Source organism: Homalodisca vitripennis, chromosome 7 (genome assembly GCF_021130785.1).
Source record: "Homalodisca vitripennis isolate AUS2020 chromosome 7, UT_GWSS_2.1, whole genome shotgun sequence".
Lineage (NCBI taxonomy): Eukaryota > Metazoa > Arthropoda > Insecta > Hemiptera > Cicadellidae > Homalodisca > Homalodisca vitripennis.
The window spans coordinates 29,222,501-29,244,556 of record NC_060213.1 but is presented as its reverse complement, the minus strand read 5'-3'; the positions used below and the strand labels follow the sequence as shown (position 1 = coordinate 29,244,556).

General features: G+C 38.1%; 2 protein-coding genes across 9 annotated transcripts in view; both read left to right on the top strand.

The window, feature by feature from the left end:
* The window catches only part of LOC124365788 (myosin heavy chain, striated muscle-like), a 654,015-nt gene that overhangs the window by 460,544 nt on the left and 171,415 nt on the right, over positions 1-22,056 (top strand). The gene's annotated exons all lie outside the window — the stretch shown is intronic.
* The window catches only part of LOC124365787 (zinc finger protein basonuclin-2-like), a 213,591-nt gene that overhangs the window by 105,486 nt on the left and 86,049 nt on the right, over positions 1-22,056 (top strand). For all 5 annotated transcript variants that reach the window (XM_046821801.1, XM_046821800.1, XM_046821804.1 and 2 more), the window contains one exon: positions 5,599-5,701. In XM_046821801.1, coding sequence (XP_046677757.1) covers positions 5,599-5,701 — 103 coding nt within the window. The remainder of the gene's footprint in view (positions 1-5,598; positions 5,702-22,056) is intronic.

Genomic DNA, 22,056 nt, shown 5'->3' with positions numbered 1-22,056 from the left:
AGCTAAATCTTATATCAAAGTACTTCCTGACCGATTTATCTGTTCTAGAGGTTGCAATATTTTAAATTAAATATAGTAGGTTTTAATTTTCATTATAAAGTTTCATAGTATTACTATTATGTCAACTGTTTAGCATTTTGAAATGTGATATAGTAATTTAATAATAATTTCCTTTTGATTTAAGATTGCAAAACAATTAGCTTATTGTTACAAATTTAAATGTATTTATCTTTACTGGTTTGTGAAATGAAAAATAAAATACAATCATTTCTAACCCATTTTATAGTTTATTTTTGGTTTGCTTAGAAAAAATCAATAAAGAAATATAATTATAAACAATGTGTACTATATAATTCCTAATAATGTTAATTGTATATTTAAAACTGAATAAGGAGTATAATTACAATATTTGATTTGTTTATTGCTATAAAACGAGCAATAGAAAACTAATAATCAGTTCCTAATGAGACTATTAAAGTTGTTTCCATTTAAGTAAGATACTTTAAACATATTAATGATCTTGCATCAAACACTAATCCCCAAGAAGGTACAGATATTAATATATAGTTACGGATTATGAATAAACATTGGAAAACCCAATTTTCAGTAAGGGATAACACAAATATTGCACAAATAGTGATGTATACAGGATAAGATTTCAGAACAGTGCTTCTAATTCTACGGATATGGTAGTTTTGGAATGAAGTGCTCATAAATGTTTACTCATTCATTTTATAGACCCTTGCCGTGCAGTAAGGTATAATTGTAGTAATCATCATTCATATTAACCAGCCTTCATTCATCTGTTTTATTTCAAACCCATTCATTCTTGAATGAATTTAATTTTTAGAATTTTGTTATGCCATTGGTAAGCGACAGTCAACAGAAACAGTATTTACAAAGGTATTTCTTGAGTTAGGAGATGATTAGATCTCTTTCCCGTATTGAAATTCCTTTTAGCCACATTTATTAAATGCGTTTCTTCTTCATCGATTGCTCTCTTTGTGTGTGCATGTTTTTTGCGTTTATTTATGTCTCGCTTTATCTTGGAAATTTGATGGACCCATTTCAAATTCAACTTTAATTATGGAACTTTCAAAAATCCTTCCCGAAGTGTGGCCACTACGTAGACTCAATAAAGTCGGTTCTGTGAAGGAGTGCCGTGGAAAACGTAGAACAAAATTCGCACACGATGGTAACGAATGGCAACAGAGCCGCGTTGCCACGACCCGTGTCGAGTGCTTGACTAATAATCATGTTGCCTTGACAACGGCTTGGTAATTATAAACAGCGTCGACCGCTCAGATGTCACTACGTGAAACAATCAATAAATGAGCTTGGTTTGCAAACTGTAATGGGAACACCGCTTGCATACTGTAGAGGGAAAGTAAAGTTCGGAAATATGGTTGGGAATCGTGTAAAATGAAAGGTCCGAATTCCGTTACCTATTTCAAGACTCCTATCATGTCGATGTCACAGAATAGAATTAAATAGTGTCTGATCAAAAATGCCTGCGATATCTATCGAAGTTTACAAACTCATTTGTATCGATGTTGTTCTGCAGATAGCAGTTCTAGTTCAACAGCTGCAAGACCGTTATCTTTATAGCGATAAGACGTTTAACTGATAACGCTGTAAGTGAATCTCAGTTCTAGTTAGCAATGTAGAAAGAATAATTTTATGAAAGCGTTAAATATCCACATAGATAAAGTTTTAAATCTGAAGCATCTAACGGAATTCGCGGAATTTGACCCAATCATAATAATTTATGTTTCAGTTTGTATTATTCCTTATCTATTTGATAACCAATCAACAATTTCAGTAGTTTGTGGATATAGATTTTGAATCTCTCCATAGCAACGTATTTTGCTTTCTCTAAGCAACGTATTTCTTAGCCTAAATTGCTTTCAATTGTTATTCTATTTAGTGAAGAATGATTAAGGCATATCTCTGGATGGATGAAATTTAAACCTCTCTTGAACTATAATGGATGTCGTTGGTCTATCCATACTCAAATAATTTCTCCAGCAGCACTCTATCCTTTATTTATTATAAACAAACCATATAGACACAGCACGCCTATTTATCGCTCTAAAGAACTTTTGTGGGACAGTTGCGTAAGGTTTTAAATTTTAATTATTTTACTATTCCTCGTTATAACAACTTAGCTGTTCGATCATTTGTGCTGCAACAATTTCCCATTGCCTTTCTAATGGGAATTTTCGTTGGATTGTACAGTGCATTAAAATATCAATTTTTAATCGCCTTTTTAGACTTTTTAGACCTCGTATTTCCCATCATAGATTCTTGGAGCCGATCATAAATATTGGACACGGCTCCACTATAGGGGTTGATTGATAGGCGCCCCTCGCGAAGAGAGCATCGACAAAGGATGAACCGTGGAGATACTCCGAAATGGAAAACCAAACAGCCGTTGGGACGGTTCATTACCAAAATCAATATTTTTTGTGTAGACGATCAGCCAGGTGGCGGCAACGCGGCAACAATACAATCAGCTGAATCATTGGCAATAGGCGCACCTGTCACCAGTAATTGTGACATTCGCGCCTTTATGCGCCCAAATTAATGTCTTCCGATTGACATTTGGATTGTCCGCTCCTCAAGTGCCGCGCGCCCCTCGCGTTAGTTGGGCTCAATTTGGCTCGAGGAAGGGCCAATTCCACCTTTGTCATGGACTCCGAGGCATCGCGTCATTTTGTCTCCCGCGTCTATTCAGAGTGTTCACCTATCTTTTGCGCACATTTTGGGATGAATTGACATTTTTCATGCACTTGACATCATACGCCGTGTAGAAATAGCATTTGAATTAATATGGTTGAATACTAAGAAGGTTTCTCTCGCTTCCACTCATTCTTTTGCCGACCAAACGAACCCAAGGACGGGGAAGGTGTACTTTCAGAAGCATCTAAACGAACCTTAGGTCGTATGGAGCCATCATTGTTGACCCCTAAGTTCTCATAATTCATAGACAAGAGAGATTTAAATTTGGACTGGTTTTGTTCAGATTGTAGATCTTCAGTAGGTGCATTGAATGGTTTTGCCACAAGCTTGTGATGGTGAACGTCCAGGTCCCAGGTAGATCCTGGACCCTTTGTCCTGTATTCGTACTTCTGAACAGAGTTAGAGCTGAAGTACGTAAGGAGTGGAAGGGTCGTCACCTCATTTCCTCAAAGGCTCACTCACTACACAGCTTGGTTTTGAGATTGACTGATTATTTGAATTCCTCCTCAGGAACGAAATCTCTCCACGAACCCTTAGAATAGCTGCGGATAAATAAACACTTCAGACTCTCTCCTAGTGAGAAAAAAGCCGTACGTTTCTAAATATAAGGTTGTGTCCTCGTCCTAGCAGCTCGTTAAAAATTCAATATAAAAGTGGATTTTCTTAAACTTTTGAAAATGTTAGTTCGAATATCTTTAAAATTATATAGTGTAATAAATTTTGCTTTTCCGTGAAACATCATTATAGCTAAACATTAACATAACATAATAATATGATAATTATAAAGTGTTATTCTTGAAACTGCCATTTCAAGAAAATCATCGAGGTTTTAAGGCATATTTGCTATACTTTTACACCATCAAATTAAATAATTTATTATTATATCACCCATTCGTTTCCCGCATGAACGGACCCTTAAGGTTCTACCATTTCAAAAATGGAATAGAATTCCATAATAATAACATTTTCTTAATTAATGCCCCAACACGAATAATGTAGCAATATCAATTAGAATTACTTAATACTAGATTATGGATTTAATTCTTGTTGAATTCATGTGACCTAAAATGTTGAACAATGTCAATAATTATGATGTGTGATATCAGCAGAATGGAGGAAACTCAATTTGATAACTAACTTCATGTCCAATCATACATAGGCTTTGATTAACTGTATTTAGAAAGAAACTATATTATAAAGATTTTGAGATTATTTAAACCACTGTGTGAGTTTTTTTATCATTACCTGAAACTGCGACTGCTCGGGCTGGGCGGCAGTGGGATGCAGATGGGATAGCCCAGCCACGGGGCAGTGGCAGTGGTGCCCAAGGGTCAAGTCGTAAGGACCTGTAACGCCTTATTCAAATTGGGGTTATGTGTTTACCCAAGGGTGCTGTAACCCTGAGCTACAATACCGCTGGAATACACACCCCCCTCAGGCACCCCCACCCCGCCCCTCCCACAACTACCACTGCATTTGTTTCTTTTTCATCTCGTAAAGTGGACAAGAAAATGTAGTCCAGCAGCAGAACGATCCCTGGCGGTTTGTTGTTTGTTGTCCCGGACTGCGCATAGTTGAGCATGAATTCATGAATGGTCACGCCTGAACGAGTTTTAAAATAAGTCACTTTTGGAAATGTGTGATGCATATTCTTAAGATACAATTTAAATGTTGATAATTCTTACTGAATTATAAGCAGACAGTTCCTTTTTTGTAAGGTTTTGAAGCAATTACTTCAAGTACATGGAGCTATTTCACACATGGACGTTTAATGTTGATGCTAAACCAGGTCCATGTGGACGCCCTTATTAGCAATTGGGGATGAAATTAGAAAATCATGAAAGGTCTTTTACTATTTTGACATAGTCACCCTTGTCCAAGAGGCTTCTCAAAAGAGTTGTGCCAAAAACCCTTGAAACTCTTGACTTTGATTTTCTTGCCCATTTAAAATTCTTCAAAGCCCAACATCAAGAAACTGTAATTACTAAATATGTCCCCCTGTAGCTTTGTAATGCAGTGTATAAGTGTGAGAGGCTTCTCAAAAGAGTTGTGCCAAATACCCTTGAAATTCTTGACTTTGATCCATTTGCTCATTTAAAATTCTTCAAAACCCAACATCAAGAAACTTGAATTACTAAATATGTCCCCCTGTAGCTTTGTAATGCAGTGTATAAGTGTGAGAGGCTTCTCAAAAGAGTTGTGCCAAATACCCTTGAAATTCTTGACTTTGATCCTCTTGCTCATTTAAAATTCTTCATTACCCAACATCAAGTAACTTAAATTACTAAATATGTCCCCCTGTAGCTTTGTAATGCAGTGTATAAGTGTGAGAGGCTTCTCAAAAGAGTTGTGCCAAATACCCTTGAAATTCTTGACTTTGATCCTCTTGCTCATTTAAAATTCTTCATTACCCAACATCAAGAAACTTGAATTACTAAATATGTCCCCCTGTAGCTTTGTAATGCAGTGTATAAGTGTGAGAGGCTTCTCAAAAGAGTTGTGCCAAATACCCTTGAAATTCTTGACTTTGATCCTCTTGCTCATTTAAAATTCTTCAAAACCCAACATCAAGTAACTTAAATTACTAAATATGTCCCCCTGTAGCTTTGTAATGCAGTGTATAAGTGTGAGAGGCTTCTCAAAAGAGTTGTGCCAAAAACCCTTGAAATTCTTGACTTTGATCCTCTTGCTCATTTAAAATTCTTCAAAACCCAACATCAAGTAACTTAAATTACTAAATATGTCCCCCTGTAGCTTTGTAATACAGTGTAAAAGTGTGAGAGGCTTCTCAAAAGAGTTGTGCCAAAAACCCTTGATGTTCTTGACTTTGACTCTAGTTCCCTGTGTGTGTTGCAGGCCATCCGGTGTACAGTACCTGGCTGTACTTGCGAGTGCTTCACCCCCGGCAAGCTGCACATCCGGTACTGCGAGAGCTGCTCCCACGGCTGGGTACCCCATGGTAAGTACAGCTTTCATCTAGAATTAGAAGATTTTCAGTCCTTTTCAAACAAATTCATGTACGAGCCTAGTAGATCATGAGCTTCCATCAAAGAAGGATTTAGGTCATTCATAAAAATTGTTATTGGTATGAGTCTAAAGTTACAGTACCACATAATTGGAAGTCTGTCACGTTCTCAGAAACCCTTTTATAGATATCGGGGAAATCATTGGATAGTTTTGTGTTTGTCTAAGAGGGTAGTTTTCTCAGGAACTGAAACCTGTACATACCAAAACGACCATTAAAGAAGTATTTAGACCTTTCATCAAAATTGCTAAAAGTATGAGATTCAAGTTACAGTACAACAAGATTGGAAGTCTGCGACGTTCTCAGAAACTCTTTGGGAAAATCATTGGATATTCTTGTATTTGTCTAAGTAGTTTGGTTTCTAAGGAACTGAAAACTACATACCAAATATAAAAGACTTTATAACACGGATAGTTGTAGAGGTATTAGTGTAGGAAATGGCTGGAAAGTATTTTAAATCAGCTCATTTATATGCAGTTGTAAGAGATTTTTGCGTTAGTCTTAATTTAATAAATTTTGGTATTTAATGTAGCACCTTTACTATTGACGTACAAATTAACGGATTAAAACTGCATTGGAGTTTTAGATACTCTTTCGATACGAAGATTTGGAGAAAGACAATTAAACTCGTAAATATGACATTGTTTTCATGTTTCAGGAGAAGTATAGGGCATTGGTTAGGAACAGGGTTTAGAAAAAATTACGTATCGAACATTCGGGAAATTAGGCAGTTTACGCAATCCTTTTTTGTCTTTTAGGTTGTTTTCAAATTCGAATTTGATTATTTTGAAAACATGAAACACCAAGGAAAGCTAAGGCATATCGTGCAATACCGTTCTAGCTTAAGTTCCCTCGTTGCACCAGACTCCAGTCGTGATCCAGAAGGAATGCAGGAATGTGGACTCCGCCCCACGCCCTCGGACAAGGGACGCCGGACCCGGTCCGCGACAGTGTCCCCCCAGAGGCTCCTAATGCAAATCCAACTGCCCATAAACCTGCCGCTCATCTGGCAGTCAAAGTAGCCTCTAAAGTCAGCCCGGGGTTGTACTGGTGCTGCTGGCCACTGGGATGAAAGTCCAATAAAAGCTCCAGGAATAGCAATTGCTCGCGTATAAATTTGTTTTATTGATAAGGTCTCTTTTCTTTTGTTAAAATGTCTTAGCGCCTTTTCTCTTCCTTGTACCCTTCACAAGGTGTAACCAAAAACTGTTTTGGAATTTTGAGCATATATTTTAGAGAATTGTCCTTCGGACTTAGACAATTGATTTGTCGCTTTTTAAGAAGTGTAACATTAAAGACTAGAATGGTCAGTAATGGAACTGAAATAATTTTATCCAAAACTATTGAGCTTGGAAATGAAAAAACTACAACTTTGGAACTCGTAAAAGGGCCTAAATTATTAATAAAAATAGCACATACAGAAAAAACATGGAAAACAAATTGGTTTTTAAATATTATATTGTGTTTGTGTGCATTAATTGAGTCACTCACAATTAACTGTTATCTTTTTTAACTATTCAATTCACATGTTCTTCTATATTTAAATATAATTAAAATGGCTTGACTAAATAAACAATAGTGTTCAAATATATACGGTTTTAATATAATTTCCTTTAAAAATACCAAATGTTCAGTCCAGTGCTTAATTCAACCCTTTCCATGCAGATTTGAACATCTTCAACACGTTTGATAATTATTTTATGCAGCTGTTCTGCCCTTTTTGCTAAAAAAAAACACAAACAAATTGAAAATATGTATCTGGTTTTTTTCTCTAAGACCGATTACGGTGTCCTACAAGGAAAGGAGTTCGACCCGCAAAGAAGCGTTGTCACATAAATCCTGCGATGCTATCGGAACAAATGCAGGGGAAAGGGCTGACTTTAGAGCAAGGAAGGAAGGAAAGGAGGAGGGGGGAGGATGGCGTGTCCGTAGCGCAATTAGAGATGCTCTGAATTGCAAAACAAGCTGGACTCCTCAATTATATGCAAATATGAAGATGACCCGTCTTCGATAGGTGACTAGACGATGAGAACACTCATAGCGTACGGCGTGGAGTTGCTACCGGCATGGCGTTGTCCAAAGACCGGCTATAAGATCATAAGAATTATTGAAATATGTAAAAGTTGAATACCAAAAATTCAACAAAAGCACTTCCAGAACCTTCATCTTTTACTGTTTTACTGACCATTACAAACCTTTTGTTATGGTTGCATGTTTAAAAAAATCATACATCACCGTTTCGAGAACGGCTATCTGCACTCTTCTTCAAGTAAAATGACTAAAATATCCTGAAACAATCTAGAAACAGTGGGTCACATCAGAGAAGATGTGCCAAATCCAATACCTGCATCCAAATACTTAGTCATTGACCTTTTGTTGTGGTTACGTGTTTCAAATATTATACATCACCGTTTCGAGACCGGCTATCTGCACTCTTCTTCAAGTAAATATTCTAAAACATCCTGAAGCAATCGAGAAACATAGGGTGACGTCAGAGAAGATGTGCCAAATCTAAGTATACGTTTGTGGGTCCAACTGGAAAAGACACTCGAGAAAGAATAGTAATGATTGAATTTAGTTCTACAGGTGTGTGACTGAATTTAAATCATATAAATGTAAAACTCCTTATAGATAATGATGGAATAGATATAAATATTATTCGCAAAAGCTCTAAATTGCTTGTTCGTTCTTCCAAACAAATAAATTCTGACAACTTCAAAAGTAGTTATTTCAGCAACTATTACAAATACGTAATATATAAAAATTAGTTCTTTTCCAACTACAGTTATCAACTACGAGTAATATACATACATTAGAAAATAACACACAATTAATACTCCAACCTGTGTACCGATCCCAAGAAAAGTGCTATCATGAAAGTAGGGTTTTTATCGTCGTACGTTTTTAATGTTCCCCAAATCACTCCTGTCGGAAATTGGAATTTTCATGAATCCTTTCCACATAAAATTGAGGATCTAACCATTTATTTTAACATATTTTTATTTACTACTTTTAATATCTATTAATCAAATATTATATTTTGAAATTGTAATGTTTTACAAACAGTTAGAAGAGCTATTTACTTTGTTTTATAAATTGTAATTTTTAATATACGTACGTTCTTAATCAGAAAATTACCACAGGATTGACATCGGCACCAAAAATCAAATGTACACAGATTTTTCTTAATTCAGAGTGTCTCCATCTCTCTAGCACCCATGCAAGTATAATGAACTCGGATACTGATATCTCCCTCCCCCCCCCTAACACACACTCCCCCAGTCCTCTCGCCTTCGAATGTATCACCTTTCATTATTTTCAGCCATGAATAAATTTACATGATGCTGTATGGAAACAAGCCATCGATTTTCGTTCACCCTTCGAATCAATTTCCCAAATTGGTCGTCCGTCTCACACGCCCGAGTTCTATTGTAATTCCAGATCCCTCCCAGTGTTTTTGTTTGGTCATGGCTCAACGCTTGTTACCGATCAGGGAGTGGTGGATCTCACCGATTTTATCACCCAAAGATCCCAGCTTCATCAGTCAAATGGTCCCATAAATTGATTAGTACTTCTGTAATCGTCCTAAGTACAGATTCAACATTTCAAATCAAATCAATTTTTTATTGCCAGGACATTATCACATGTATAGCAATAGTCAAGATATTCTAAAATTAATATCTAAAATTTAAAACTTTCATTTCGCCTCAAACCACATTCAAACGTACAAATCTTCAGCCACTCCACATTCATCCAGCCAATATTCCCATTTCCAGCGCCGGTAGTCAGTTTGCTAATTGTGCGGTCACCCAGTCGAATGCCATAAACTCGTCAGCACTATAAAATGCTTGCGACACTAAAAAGCGTCTTAAACGAGTTTTTAACACCTTAGGCGTTGGGGCATTTCTTAACTGATCTGGCAACTTGTTGATGAACCGAATACCTGCCTGGGAGGGCAAGTAATGCAAGTAATGCATACTTGCATTTCGAAGTAATGAATCTAAAAATATTTTTAGTAGGCCCCCCCTTTTAAGCCTTATTCTGTCCGTCCTCATGGGCCACTGGCCTGTGCGAGGATCTTATCAAACAAGATAAGGGGGAGAGTCGATACAGTACAAGGTCGATGGTACTGATAAAAACGACGGTCACAGACAGGATTTGAACCTGCGCTATCTCTAACTCTCTTAAAGTCCAACGACTTAGATCGCTCAGCCATCGGCACTCCCTTGGCCGTTGGCAGTTTTAAGCTTCTTCAGAGTTTATTAATCACTAGCAACAATCTTTCGCTTATTCATTTACAGAAAGGCGGTAAGCAATGAACAGACTAGGCCTTAAACCAATTTTAGCTCATTGTTTAAGCACGCAAAGAGAAATATGGTGTTGGCCAAAGCCAATGAAATTAATATCACCTGAAATCTACTGCCTTTTTGGATCATTCCACAGCAGATTACAGTAGACTGAAGAGATAGCCAGACATGAAGTCTACTCCTCTTCCAACATCATGCACGGTAATATTTTGAGTTGTAAAGTAGTTCTTGAAGGTGTACAGTTAGCCTACTTAAGCGCATAGTTATTATCCGAGCTATACTTTGAGGCCTAAGCTGTACAGATTCGAATCATTATTACTCGGTGAAACAAGTCAGGCAAGCACTTGAATCGTAATTGTCGATAATTAACCGTGCGTTGATGATGTGATGTCGTCAATCCCACACGCGCCTGTCCGGATAAACGAGGTTAATTCTACTGACATCCCCGCCAACTGTACGAGTCCGGATAATCGCAGCAGTTAACAGCGGTTGATCGGGAGTCATCGCGGATGTTTGGACGAAGGTGGACCAGCCGAGCGGTTACTGGACCATACGTGGGACATTACGGACTGGTGAACCTGGCGATTAGAAAAATCGACGCCATTACGCCCAACTTACCCGGGCGTCGTTGGGCGCCTGCAAGTTGGGCGCGACGAAACATCTCTCCCCCCCAGATTGCAGAGTTTAATTCGCAACCCGATTCCGCAATCGTGAATGAATACGGGTAATCGCCAATCGGAGGATGTAATCGCACCGGGCAGTCTACGTGATAGATCAGACCGGAGATCTTGGCTGCTGCCGCTAGACCAGCTCCCGGGGCGAATTAGAAATTGCGACCGTCCAGCCGCCGGTGCTTAGCGGATCTTCGGCCGATTAGGGCGAGTGAAATTGTCTCTGCCTTCCAGTCACTGGTTAGTGGTTGTCTAGACATGGTTTGGCGAAATTAAATAGCAACCATCAAGAAGACGCTGGTGCAGCAGTAACATCGATGTAGCAAAGAATGTGCTTTGTCTGGGATTTACAGCAATAACTTTTTCGTTGATGCTACAAACAAAAATGTGTTGTGTGTATGTGTTTTGCGCTATTTCACGTAAAGATGATCCTTTAATGGAAGGAATCGTTTTAGATATTGCGCCTTATCAGTGCTACAATGATTGTCCAAATTCAGTATTCACCCCTAAATCTTGGAATTGGGCGCCAGATGCTCCACAAAACCTAAATCACAGACAGTTTCATACAACATTCTACATTGTTAACGGCAACTAGGAATCGGTTTAACAGCTTTATCAGTGCTATTGGAATCAAATGTCATCGCTATAAAGATAACGGACTTGAAACCCATCAGACGGGCTTGTATCTGAGCGCCTTTCCTGATTCGGAAGCATCCGCGTGATCTGCATACTCTTTATCGTAAGTATAGTGTAGATCAAGTGCACCAATCAGGAGTTACCGAAGTTCCAAGACCGAGAAAGTCTTTGATCGGAAGAATCTATAGCATGCCAGAAAAACCATGCCCATTTATCTTGCGATAGATTCTTGCTAAGGAAGGGGTTGATGACTGGTACCAATAATGCTGCCTTATATTTAACTCATTCCCCATTGATTCCTAACGTAGAAGAGGTATGGATTACTTGACCCTGTAGAGCCCCTGTGGTGGCAAAAGTTAAGGCCCAACTCATCAAGGGTTCCCGCGACAACCATGATAACAAGAAACTGCTATGTACTGGTGATGGTACTGAAACTCAAAGACAGTGCAACCCCAGAGTAACTAGGACCTTGTCAATTATAGCACTAGGACTGACCATCGGATCGCGCTCTGATAATTTATTTTTATCTTCTCCAGATCTGCCATGTCGAATGCGTCATCTCCCGTACGATGTGTGATGCCTTATGTCGCTCGAATTGTGGTGTCCGCAGTCGAAGTCGAATACTATCAATTATTTCCGCGCACCGCAGCTAGAGAGCGCCTCGCCGCGTAATTGAGTTGTAAATCACCAGGTTGCGCTAGTAGCTCTGCTCAAATTCCACATAGTTTATGCGCGATGTGGCCACAGTCTCGAGGAGCCTGGGGCGGACAGAAATATTGGCACCGGCTGTCGTACTCGCAGTCACGATCCTATCTCGCTAATTCCACCTTCGGACTGTTGGGCTGTTGGGCCGTACGGTGCTGCGTAGGAAACAGGAATTCTGCGCGGACACCGCAGTGGAATTGTTTGCTCCTGCAGAAACGATCGGGACCGATCATCGTGTTCGATCTGAACTTGTGTGGTATTCAAGAAGGGTTTATGAGTTCTGCTGGTTTTACATGAAACCCAATTAAACTTGAACTATCATCAACAAACGTTCACTGAAAAACCTTCACATATTTCTTTTTTTGTTTTGATCATTTGTAGTTGGCCAAAGTGACACTATGAAATCTCATTATCTCTTGGATGATAACATTCAATTTATTATCTAAACAGTTAAAAACGTCTAATCATATCAAGTCTTTAATTGACGTAACAATAGTACATTGTATGGCAAACGTCATAATTTATTCAAAAATTTAAACTCTCATAGTACATTACCACCACGTCCAAACTTACATAATTTTTCATACCAGTCTCATTCATCCTTCGCCAATCTCAACCCACTTCCAGCGCTGGAGTCAGTCATCGATTTGGGCAGCCTCCCAGTCAAACGTTAGAAACTCGTCAACCTGTAGATTGCATTTGACTCCAGAAAGCGCTTAAAACTAGCTTGACGCTTTGGGCGTTTTTCATAGAATTAGGCAATCTGTTGATGAAATGAACACCTGCCTGCGAAGGCAAGTGCTCATAAACCACCGTTCTCTGTCTTCCAGTACGGTAGTTGTCTCTGCCTCAAATCTCATACCCGTGCATGTCACGTCCCCTGGATAGGGCACATTTAGACAAACAGAACACAGATGGTTCTAAAATGTACAGACTGGGCAAAGTCAACAGTTACAACAGGCTTTTTTCCTTTGCTTACCATCGGAAAAATCAGCATATTTCCATACCATAGGGCACTATCCAATAAGATCTTTTCCACTATTTCAGAACTGTCATGTAGAAAATCCATAAATCTCCTATTACTACACCGTTAATTCTCGCTTATGCTATCATCAACTGATGTTTTCATAGATTATTATTGATAGAATTTGGTGGGAATTTGGAATCACTACTTATGAATTTGAGCAGGAATGAATTCCATCATCTAATTCTTATATACCTTCAATATCTACATTCTTTATCTTCTTACAGAAACGTTCAGTAGTTACAGGGTGTTACAACTTCCCATTGTTTCAGGGCGGTAGGAATCTCTTTCACTGCTTCTTGGTAAAGTTGTTTGTACAGACTTACTCTACTGGTGAGTAAGGATCCACACTCTCTATAGCTCACTCACGATCGTTGTACAAAGCGGTTCCAGACAAGACAAACCATTGTCGTGAACATCTCCTTGAGAGGGGCAGGGGGGAGGGTGAGGGATGTGGTCAAGAAGGCGTAGAATATGAAGGAGAGGGAGGATATCTAGGTAGCCGTGGCCGACTTGATCGTGCATAATTCAGTGCCACATCAATCTCCCAGATTACGCTCTCCCCCGTCCCCAGGGACGCGATATAGGAGGCATGGACATTTAAATTAGACACATGTGTTCTGTGCAGTCTGCCTCCGCAAGGCTATGAAAAAAGAAACGGAGCGACAGAACAGACTTTTATATCCGCGCTAAAGGTGTAGATAGCAGAGAGGTTTGTTTTTTACAGTCCGGAAGTGTATTATAGAGGTCTTCACAGCGTGGATTTGTAAGTTCTTCAATGATTATTCCAACATTTGAAAATTTGTGATCGAAAATTTTGTGATCTATGTATTAACGTCCAATATACAGTACATGGCAAACAAGGGTGTTCCACGGTTTTCTGAGAAGTCTGGATCGTAGTCATTTCGGTTTTGTTATGTTGTTGAAATGACATTTTAACGTTCAATCACTGAATTCCACCCCTTCCCCTCTTTAAATTCTCTAGGCTTTATGTCACTAACTTCAAATGTTAGAACAAGACCGATTCAAAAAGCTATTCGCAAAAGATAACCGTAAAATAACTATGAACTGTTGTGAATCATCCATCGTTAGGTTCATTTTGGTTTCGGCCATATTTCTCAAAACGTTCTAAATTTCAAGAAAACATCGTAGTGCATAGAACATAGCATAAAAGCACCAACAGTTGGAAAACTCTACATTTTGCAAATATTTGTGATCGCGGGTGTCAAACTATAAGCAATTGCAGTACATCGACTGGCAATTATTGCAGAACAACTTCACGTTGTGTGTAAATATCTAGTTTGCAATTTTCAAGTGGTGATATATGGGCTCAGTGTTGTTCAAAGGAAAAAAGCGTTTACAAACTACGTGTTTTGATGCCTAATTGTTTTAAAAATCTGATTTAAAATCTAATAAAGCTTATTTGCCATATTTAAAAAGAATACAGATTCACAAAATAATCCATAAACAGTTACCGTGAAGTCTGTTGATAAAAAATTTACAATTTTCAAATTTTCGAGGCCAAGATATCCGCTATCAGTCGAAAATCATAGCGCCCGTGGAGTTGTAAATTACATTACAATTGGTGTGTAATCACAGATAATGCACGAGAGTGAATCAAGTCTTACGCAACAACTTGTCCAATAAGCGGTCTCTGAAGAATGGCATTTCTGCAAATCTCCAAGTTGGCGGCTATTCCTCAAATTATTTTCACACCACCGTCTATGACGTGGTTCATTATAATCGCACTTGGACTGGCGAGTGCCATTATATCCCGCCTGTGGTGACAGGGGGCCTTGTACAGACGCTGTAGCCGTGGCCTGAGGCCTGGGGCCTGAGTCCCGTCTCGCGAAGTAATGGAAGTGTCAAGGCCCGACGACGAGCGAGTGGGAGTCGGTGCCAGTGCCTACCAGATCTCACAGTCACAGAGAGCTCTTTGTCCTCTAGCTGTGAGCTAATCTGCGCCACATCAGCCGAGGACAGAAGAGTTGAGCTGTAGGAGACATAACCTAAAAGTGTGTATCGTCTTGTACAGTTTGCGCCGTAAGGTGAAGTCAAACGATTTGTGAGTAGGAGTTGGTGTCAGTGCCTACCAGATCTCACAGTCACAGAGGGCGCTTTGATGGACTGTAGGAGAACATAACCTAAAAGTCTGTATCGTTTTGTCCAGTTTGCGCCGTAAGGTGAGGTCAGACGATTTTTAAGAAGGAGTTGGTGTCAGTGCCTACCAGATCTCACAGTCACAGAGGGCGCTTTGATGGACTGTAGGAGACATAACCTAAAAGTGTGTATCGTCTTGTACAGTTTGCGCCGTAAGGTGAGGTCAGACGATTTTTAAGAAGGAGTTGGTGTCAGTGCCTACCAGATCTCACAGTCACAGAGGGCGCTTTGATGGACTGTAGGAGACATAACCTAAAAGTGTGTATCGTCTTGTACAGTTTGCGCCGTAAGGTGAGGTCAGACGATTTGTAAGAAGGAGTTGGTGTCCAGTGCCTACCAGATCTCACAGTCACAGAGGGCGCTTTGTTGGGCTGTAGGAAACATAACCTAAAAGTCTCTATCAATAATTCTCTTAACAATTCAACCAACGGATAAGTGTACAGTTGAAAAATCGTTGAGATTAAATATTGGAAATAATGATAAGTGTATGCCTTGCTTGACATAATATGTCATAATTCCTAACTACTGTTTGCATATATGACTGTTTATGGAAGTCTGAAATGCTGCTACAACAAGGGATAATAACGCCTGAGCAAACAGTCTTCTCATATAACAAGACGTCTCGGCTGATATTTCATTACACCAGCTTGCTTAGGGCAAACAGATGATTTGGTCCCTAATTGTTTGAACGCACCGATAGCACTGACTACCCTCCCCCTCCCCCCCCCCCCGGCACCCTGTGACCCTGCTTGCATATCTGCACAGTGGGCAATCCACGACGTAATTATATCTGACAGTTTACTCAAGACATTAACGACTGTAAGCGGCGTATTCATTTATGGACGGGCTTTAATTTTGACATCTCTACCTAGCCGATGATTTGGAACAGCATTTATTTACGTATATGTATTTATCAACTGAGTAGTAGAGAAATGCTGTTATTAATTTGGCATGTCTTTCTCTTTTTATTTGTGTGCGTGGGGGACATGCGTTCGTTCTTTTTATCAATGCTTTTATTCGTTGTGTATTTTTTCTTTTCATCCTTTTCTTCCATATTTTAACTGTTGGTATTTTATTATCTAAGCTCATTTTATTGGTATCGTTAGATTAAAATAGACAAAAACTCAAAAGCTATTTTTAATATGACTTTGTTTTCTTTTAGTCGGTGTTTTTTTTTTTATTTACTTATTGGTACGATCGTAATCTACCAATTATTATTGTTATGCTTTCTTTACAAAGGGGTAAATCTGATGAACAGTGCACGAAGACTTATATTATTGAACTAAATTTGATTCAACCCCTATACATTTTTTGTTTATCATTATAGGTACATGAAATCACTTCCGAACAGCTATTTTAACAATAGAAAACTATTTAAATAATACTCAGAGAGTGCAATAAAAAATTACTTAACAAAAGAACTACTTAGGTGAAGAAAAAATTAAAAGCACAATATAAAATTAAAAAATAAAATCCACATTTTAAATCGTAAACAATAAATAAACTAGTTACGATTTATAAAAAAGAGCATTTAATTCATTTGTGATTGCATAAATCTATTGTTAAATATACCTATATAATTTGTATACAAATTAAAAACGTAATACCTCTAAAGAAAGAGAAATTGTGGTAATATACTGTATTCAAATGAGATTAAAAGTATACTTAGGACGGGCTTAAATTACTTTTTGGAAAATAAGAGTAAATTATGGCAAAACAAACAATGGTTTTATGCCGGCACAGCCATATTTTTGACCACTATTTTCAATTTTTTTGCACTTAAAATGTGAAAGAATATAGTAAGCTTGATAGTAACAAAAATTCTTATTTCAACCTTTTTTGCAACCACTGATTAGATATAAAAGATAAGTTACTATCTAACTTTAGCTATGAATGTAAATGCTGTTATAAAACCCATCTTAGTTCTCTTTTGACGGATGTAAGCTTCTCTGATCTTGATCGGAAAAAATTGATCATAGCACAAAAAAGTACTAAGGCCGTTATAAATTACAATGACCATTAGTACGCACTTTTTGACAGATTTTCATGATCATGGCAAACTCACGATTGATGCTGGTAATATAATTAACTAGAACAAGAAGTGCTCATACCCATGCAAAGCCTTCGAAATAAGATAAGATATAACAGATTACAATCGTCGATAAAATAACTAAAACTGCTTGAACTCTTAAGATATTTTAAAACTACCAGGTTTTCCAATTAGCCGTCAGCCAGGAATTTACGGACGCTGTAAAAACTTAAGCCCTTTTTCCAAATTTTAAACGGTGTTTGACTCTGTTTTGAGGTGCATAGGGGGAGTTTGTTAAACAGATTAATTGCATTCATTATAAATGAGTTTTTCTTTTTGGAAGAAAGCTGTGTGATGTGCAGGGATTTGAAGGTTGTTAGAAATTCATAAATTATACTGATGGTTATGAGGAATTTTGAAATGTTCAATGTAAATCATGTATATTTTTTCATACAATTAGTGGTTTTTACGAACTTTCTTTGTCCCTTGCGGATGTTCTTGGATACTCTCCACTAACAGTCGACACAATCTGAAGTCTGCCGCAGCAGCTCTGCAATGACGCGGGAGTATTGTATGTCAGTAGCGATCAATTCCCCCACGGGAAGATGAGTCGCGGTCGACATGAAAGATCCCCGCTACGTGAGAAGCCTGACCGGATGACAAATGCTCGATCCTGCGGGAACAGGCTGCCCCGGCCAGGGCTGACCACTCCCGTATTCATAGGATTGTTCCGCGCCATTCCCCGACTTATCTGCGGCCCGCAATCATCGCACACCTCATCTCTCCCGCTCTGCATTCTTATCGTCTCTCCCCTGCGCCGCGGAATATCATCAGCTCCATTTTTTACCCAAGAGCATCGCAAAAAATTTGGAGCACTCAAAAACACCGTGGATTAACAAGATATAATTAATAAATAGCGGTTTTATTTTGAATTTTGGATACTAGTCCATGATCAGAATTGGCTAGCTTCATTTGTGAACTTAAAAATTAATTTTTAGCAAAAACAAATCCAAATTTAAAACATAATTTGCTTGCTATTAAATAGCATCGTATTTTAAATCGTTTTAGAAAGATACCTTAAAAGAGTTAATTGCTTATTTAGTATTTAGCTACTGTTCTATCAATCTACGAAATATTTATATTTTATAATTTATATAATTAATGATTTATAAATATATAATTTATTATTATTATATGTATTGCAATATGTATATTTTACAAATGAAGCTAGCCAATTGTGAACGTGGACACTAGATGTAACTATATTCCAAATAAAACCGCTCCTTATTAATTATTTCTTGTTTATCAGTTTTAGATTTTTTAAATTCATTTGCTATTTTTATTACTACTCTTTTGCGATTTAATGCTTCACTTTATATTGTAACCGTATCAAGCAACGTCGAGGGCGATTGCTCTTGGATGGGTGACCTCTGAGCGAACCCTGCCCTTGCAAGCAGCCCGCCTGCCCTGCCATTCACCTGGAAGTCACCTTTGTGAGCATAAATAAAACAATGAATTAACATTAGTTATTAATTATTTAGGCCTACTTTGTTGGTAAATCCATTCACATTATCCCAATATTACGGGTACTATTGTCGACACATAACGTACTTACGAACTAAATGAAAATGCAGGGGAATAATGCTGGCTGCAAAAGGATTTCTAAACATAAACCAATTCCAACAATCAACAGCGATAACGCGGCTCATGGTGATAAAGATTGAGATAACGATCTCAACTCATTTTTTATCGGTAAAATAATCAAGGCTGCTGTAAATGGGTCAAGGTAGATAATTTAGGTGCACCATAATCAACAAAACCTGTTTGATGTAAACATATAATAAATAGTTTGGACAGTGCGGAACATAATGGACCATTTTATCATTTTACTCCTGAAGACGACAGTAGATAACAGTTCTCGAAACGTCGTGATTCAGATATCATAGCACGAAACGATGGACAATGCAATCCTTTTACGACGGGAACAAGGACACAGTCATCATCCGGCCTGACTAGCTTACACTTGGGACCCCAGTCAAGCCAATTGGCCGACAACAGTGCAATTACCCCAAGGGTCTCTTTGTCACCCCTATAGTGCCAGATTGTCCCAATAGGGTCCGCCACCACCCTCTTGAATCCCCGGACTCAAGGACCCTACATTTGAGGACGTGTCAGTTATTGTAAGGCCACTTTTCTGCACCGACGTCACTTTGTAAGGACGAGTAATCAGCAAATTTGGTACTTCAGAATCGAATTACTCGAGGTTTAGAAATTTCCGTTTACAATTTTGTTACTCATAATTTTGAAATTCAAATCGTAATAATAGTATTTAAACTGTAATGCCTTATGTATGTTTGGCACATTGTGGTACACAACTACGAAGATGATCCGTATGAGGTCGTCTTCAGTGCAATGAAATTTAGTAAAATTTACCAGGAATGAATACACTGTTTCAGGACCGTATGACACTAGAACGTAGCTGGGAAAAAATTGGGGGAGGGTCCAGACAATTGATATTTTCCCAGTGGAAAGAGAGTAAGGCCCCATTTTGTACCTTAAAAAGTTCTTAACCCGTTTCTTTGTTGAGAACGATCTTTCAGCAGTGCACGTAAATAATACTGAATTATTTAAATAATGATAATTGTTTAGTAAAGGAGAATTGAAAAAATTGAAAATTTGGAGGGGAGGGTCCGGACCCCTCGGATCCTCTCGCTGGCTACGTCCTTGCTATGACACAAAAATGATGTTGCATTTAGTTGAACATTTCAAAATTATTAACTGCACTTCTTACTATCCTTGTGTTAACTTAAAAAAAAACGCAATAACAATCCCTTTCTCCTCAATGACAAAGGGACAGATATGTAAATTTCAAACACAATTTGTAAAAAAGTCTCTCTGTATTAACTGATTTTTAACAAAATTTTAGGAGTTATGGAATTTCGAATTTCATAGGAATGCCAACAACCTTGAATGCTCCTCTAACAAATAAGTAAGTAAGCTAGTGCATTTCAACAAATATATATTTTGTGTCGTACAACCCCTAAGATTCTTGCTAGAGCAAAATGACCTCATGATCCAGCAAAAGTATTTCCGTACAGGTTTTATAACATTTCCACCTTGATTATTACATTTTTTTTTATTTAGGCCATGTGTCAGTGGATGGTCATTGACCGTACATAGTTTGAAACCTGCCAGATCTCACCTCGTGAAGAAGGGTGTGCCTTTCTTCGACGGTGTAAGTAACATGTGCTCATTACATATAAACTGACCCCGTAGCAGAAGTGGAGCGGCAGACAATAGTCGATTATGTCAGTATTGATGATTTGGGAACAGGCCCTGCTGCTGCGGCGTGTGTGTGTGTTTGTAACTCGGTGTTAGTGAGTGAGTGACTCCCTTGCGGGGTCGGAACCTACGATGTGGGCTCCTGCGCCCACAGCCCGCTGCTGCTCACTTCGCTCACCCACTACACAGCCGAAATACCGCGATAAATATGATTTCGACGCGGAGGTGACGACATAAACTGCGTTACCTCCGCGAATTGTCCCTGGTGTTGTGTTTTATGCGGTCCTTTAGACGGCTACCGGGGCGTGAATTATGGCGACACAGACGCTACTCCTACCACCGCGTGTTGGAATTGGAATTATTTATTTATCCGCGCCTCTCATACTGTTAAAAAGAACAATACGTTTGACAGAATCAGGGCTGTTTTTATTTGTGACAGTGAATAAATGTCACACTTTGGAAATTTCGGAATATTTACTCGGCCGGCCTTGAGTTCAAGAACAAATAAATTATATTTAGTTTCTGATCCTTAATAATAATAAAATACAAACCCACCAACAACTTCTCTTCTTGCACTGAAATATTTGTGGGCTATTTCACAAAGAATAATAGAAATTAATAAACATATTTTTTTACTAAATTTGAAATATGTTTGTTTACTAAGGCCAAAAATCATCTCCATTACTGTATCATCTCCTTATGACTTAATTTAATCCCTTTATTTAAATTTAATTCAAGAATAAATAAAAGTATATTTAGTTTTCCGATCCTTAATAACTATAAAATACAAGCCCACCAACAATTTTTATTCTTGCACAGAAATATTTGTGGGCTATTTCACAAATAATAATAGAAATTAATAAACATATGTATATATAGCCTTTACAACTTGGAAAAATTATAAATGTTAAACATTTTTTTTTTTTTAATTTTAAAATGATCTAAATCGTATTTTTCAAATTTAAGTTTAAAATTTAATAAAATTTAAAATAATGCTCTGTAAACTGGCTGTATCTTTTATCAATTCCAAAATTAATTACATCTCCATGACTGTATTGTCTCCTTATGACGTAATTTAATCTTTTTTCTATTTAATCTAATTTCTTAGCTACCAAGCGTCTCAATGTCTGATTACGCTAGGTTATCACACCACTACTGTAACATTCTCCAGCGAGCGTTTGCTATACCAATACTACTTTAATAATTAATTACTGCAATATCTCTCATACCAATTAATCTATTAAGATAAGAATATATATAAATGCCACCCCTTTCGCTGCGTGTTTAACAAACGTCAAGGCCACTATGCAAACATTCTGATATGTAACATGCATGGGCCGTGCATAGTTCAAGGCTCTAGCGGGCATTATCGCTTCCATGCACATAGTGTGACGTATGTGATTAGTTACAGCCGGCGGCGGACGGCCAACTTTCCCATGATTTACTGATAACTTCCTTATCTCGCTCAGGTGTCA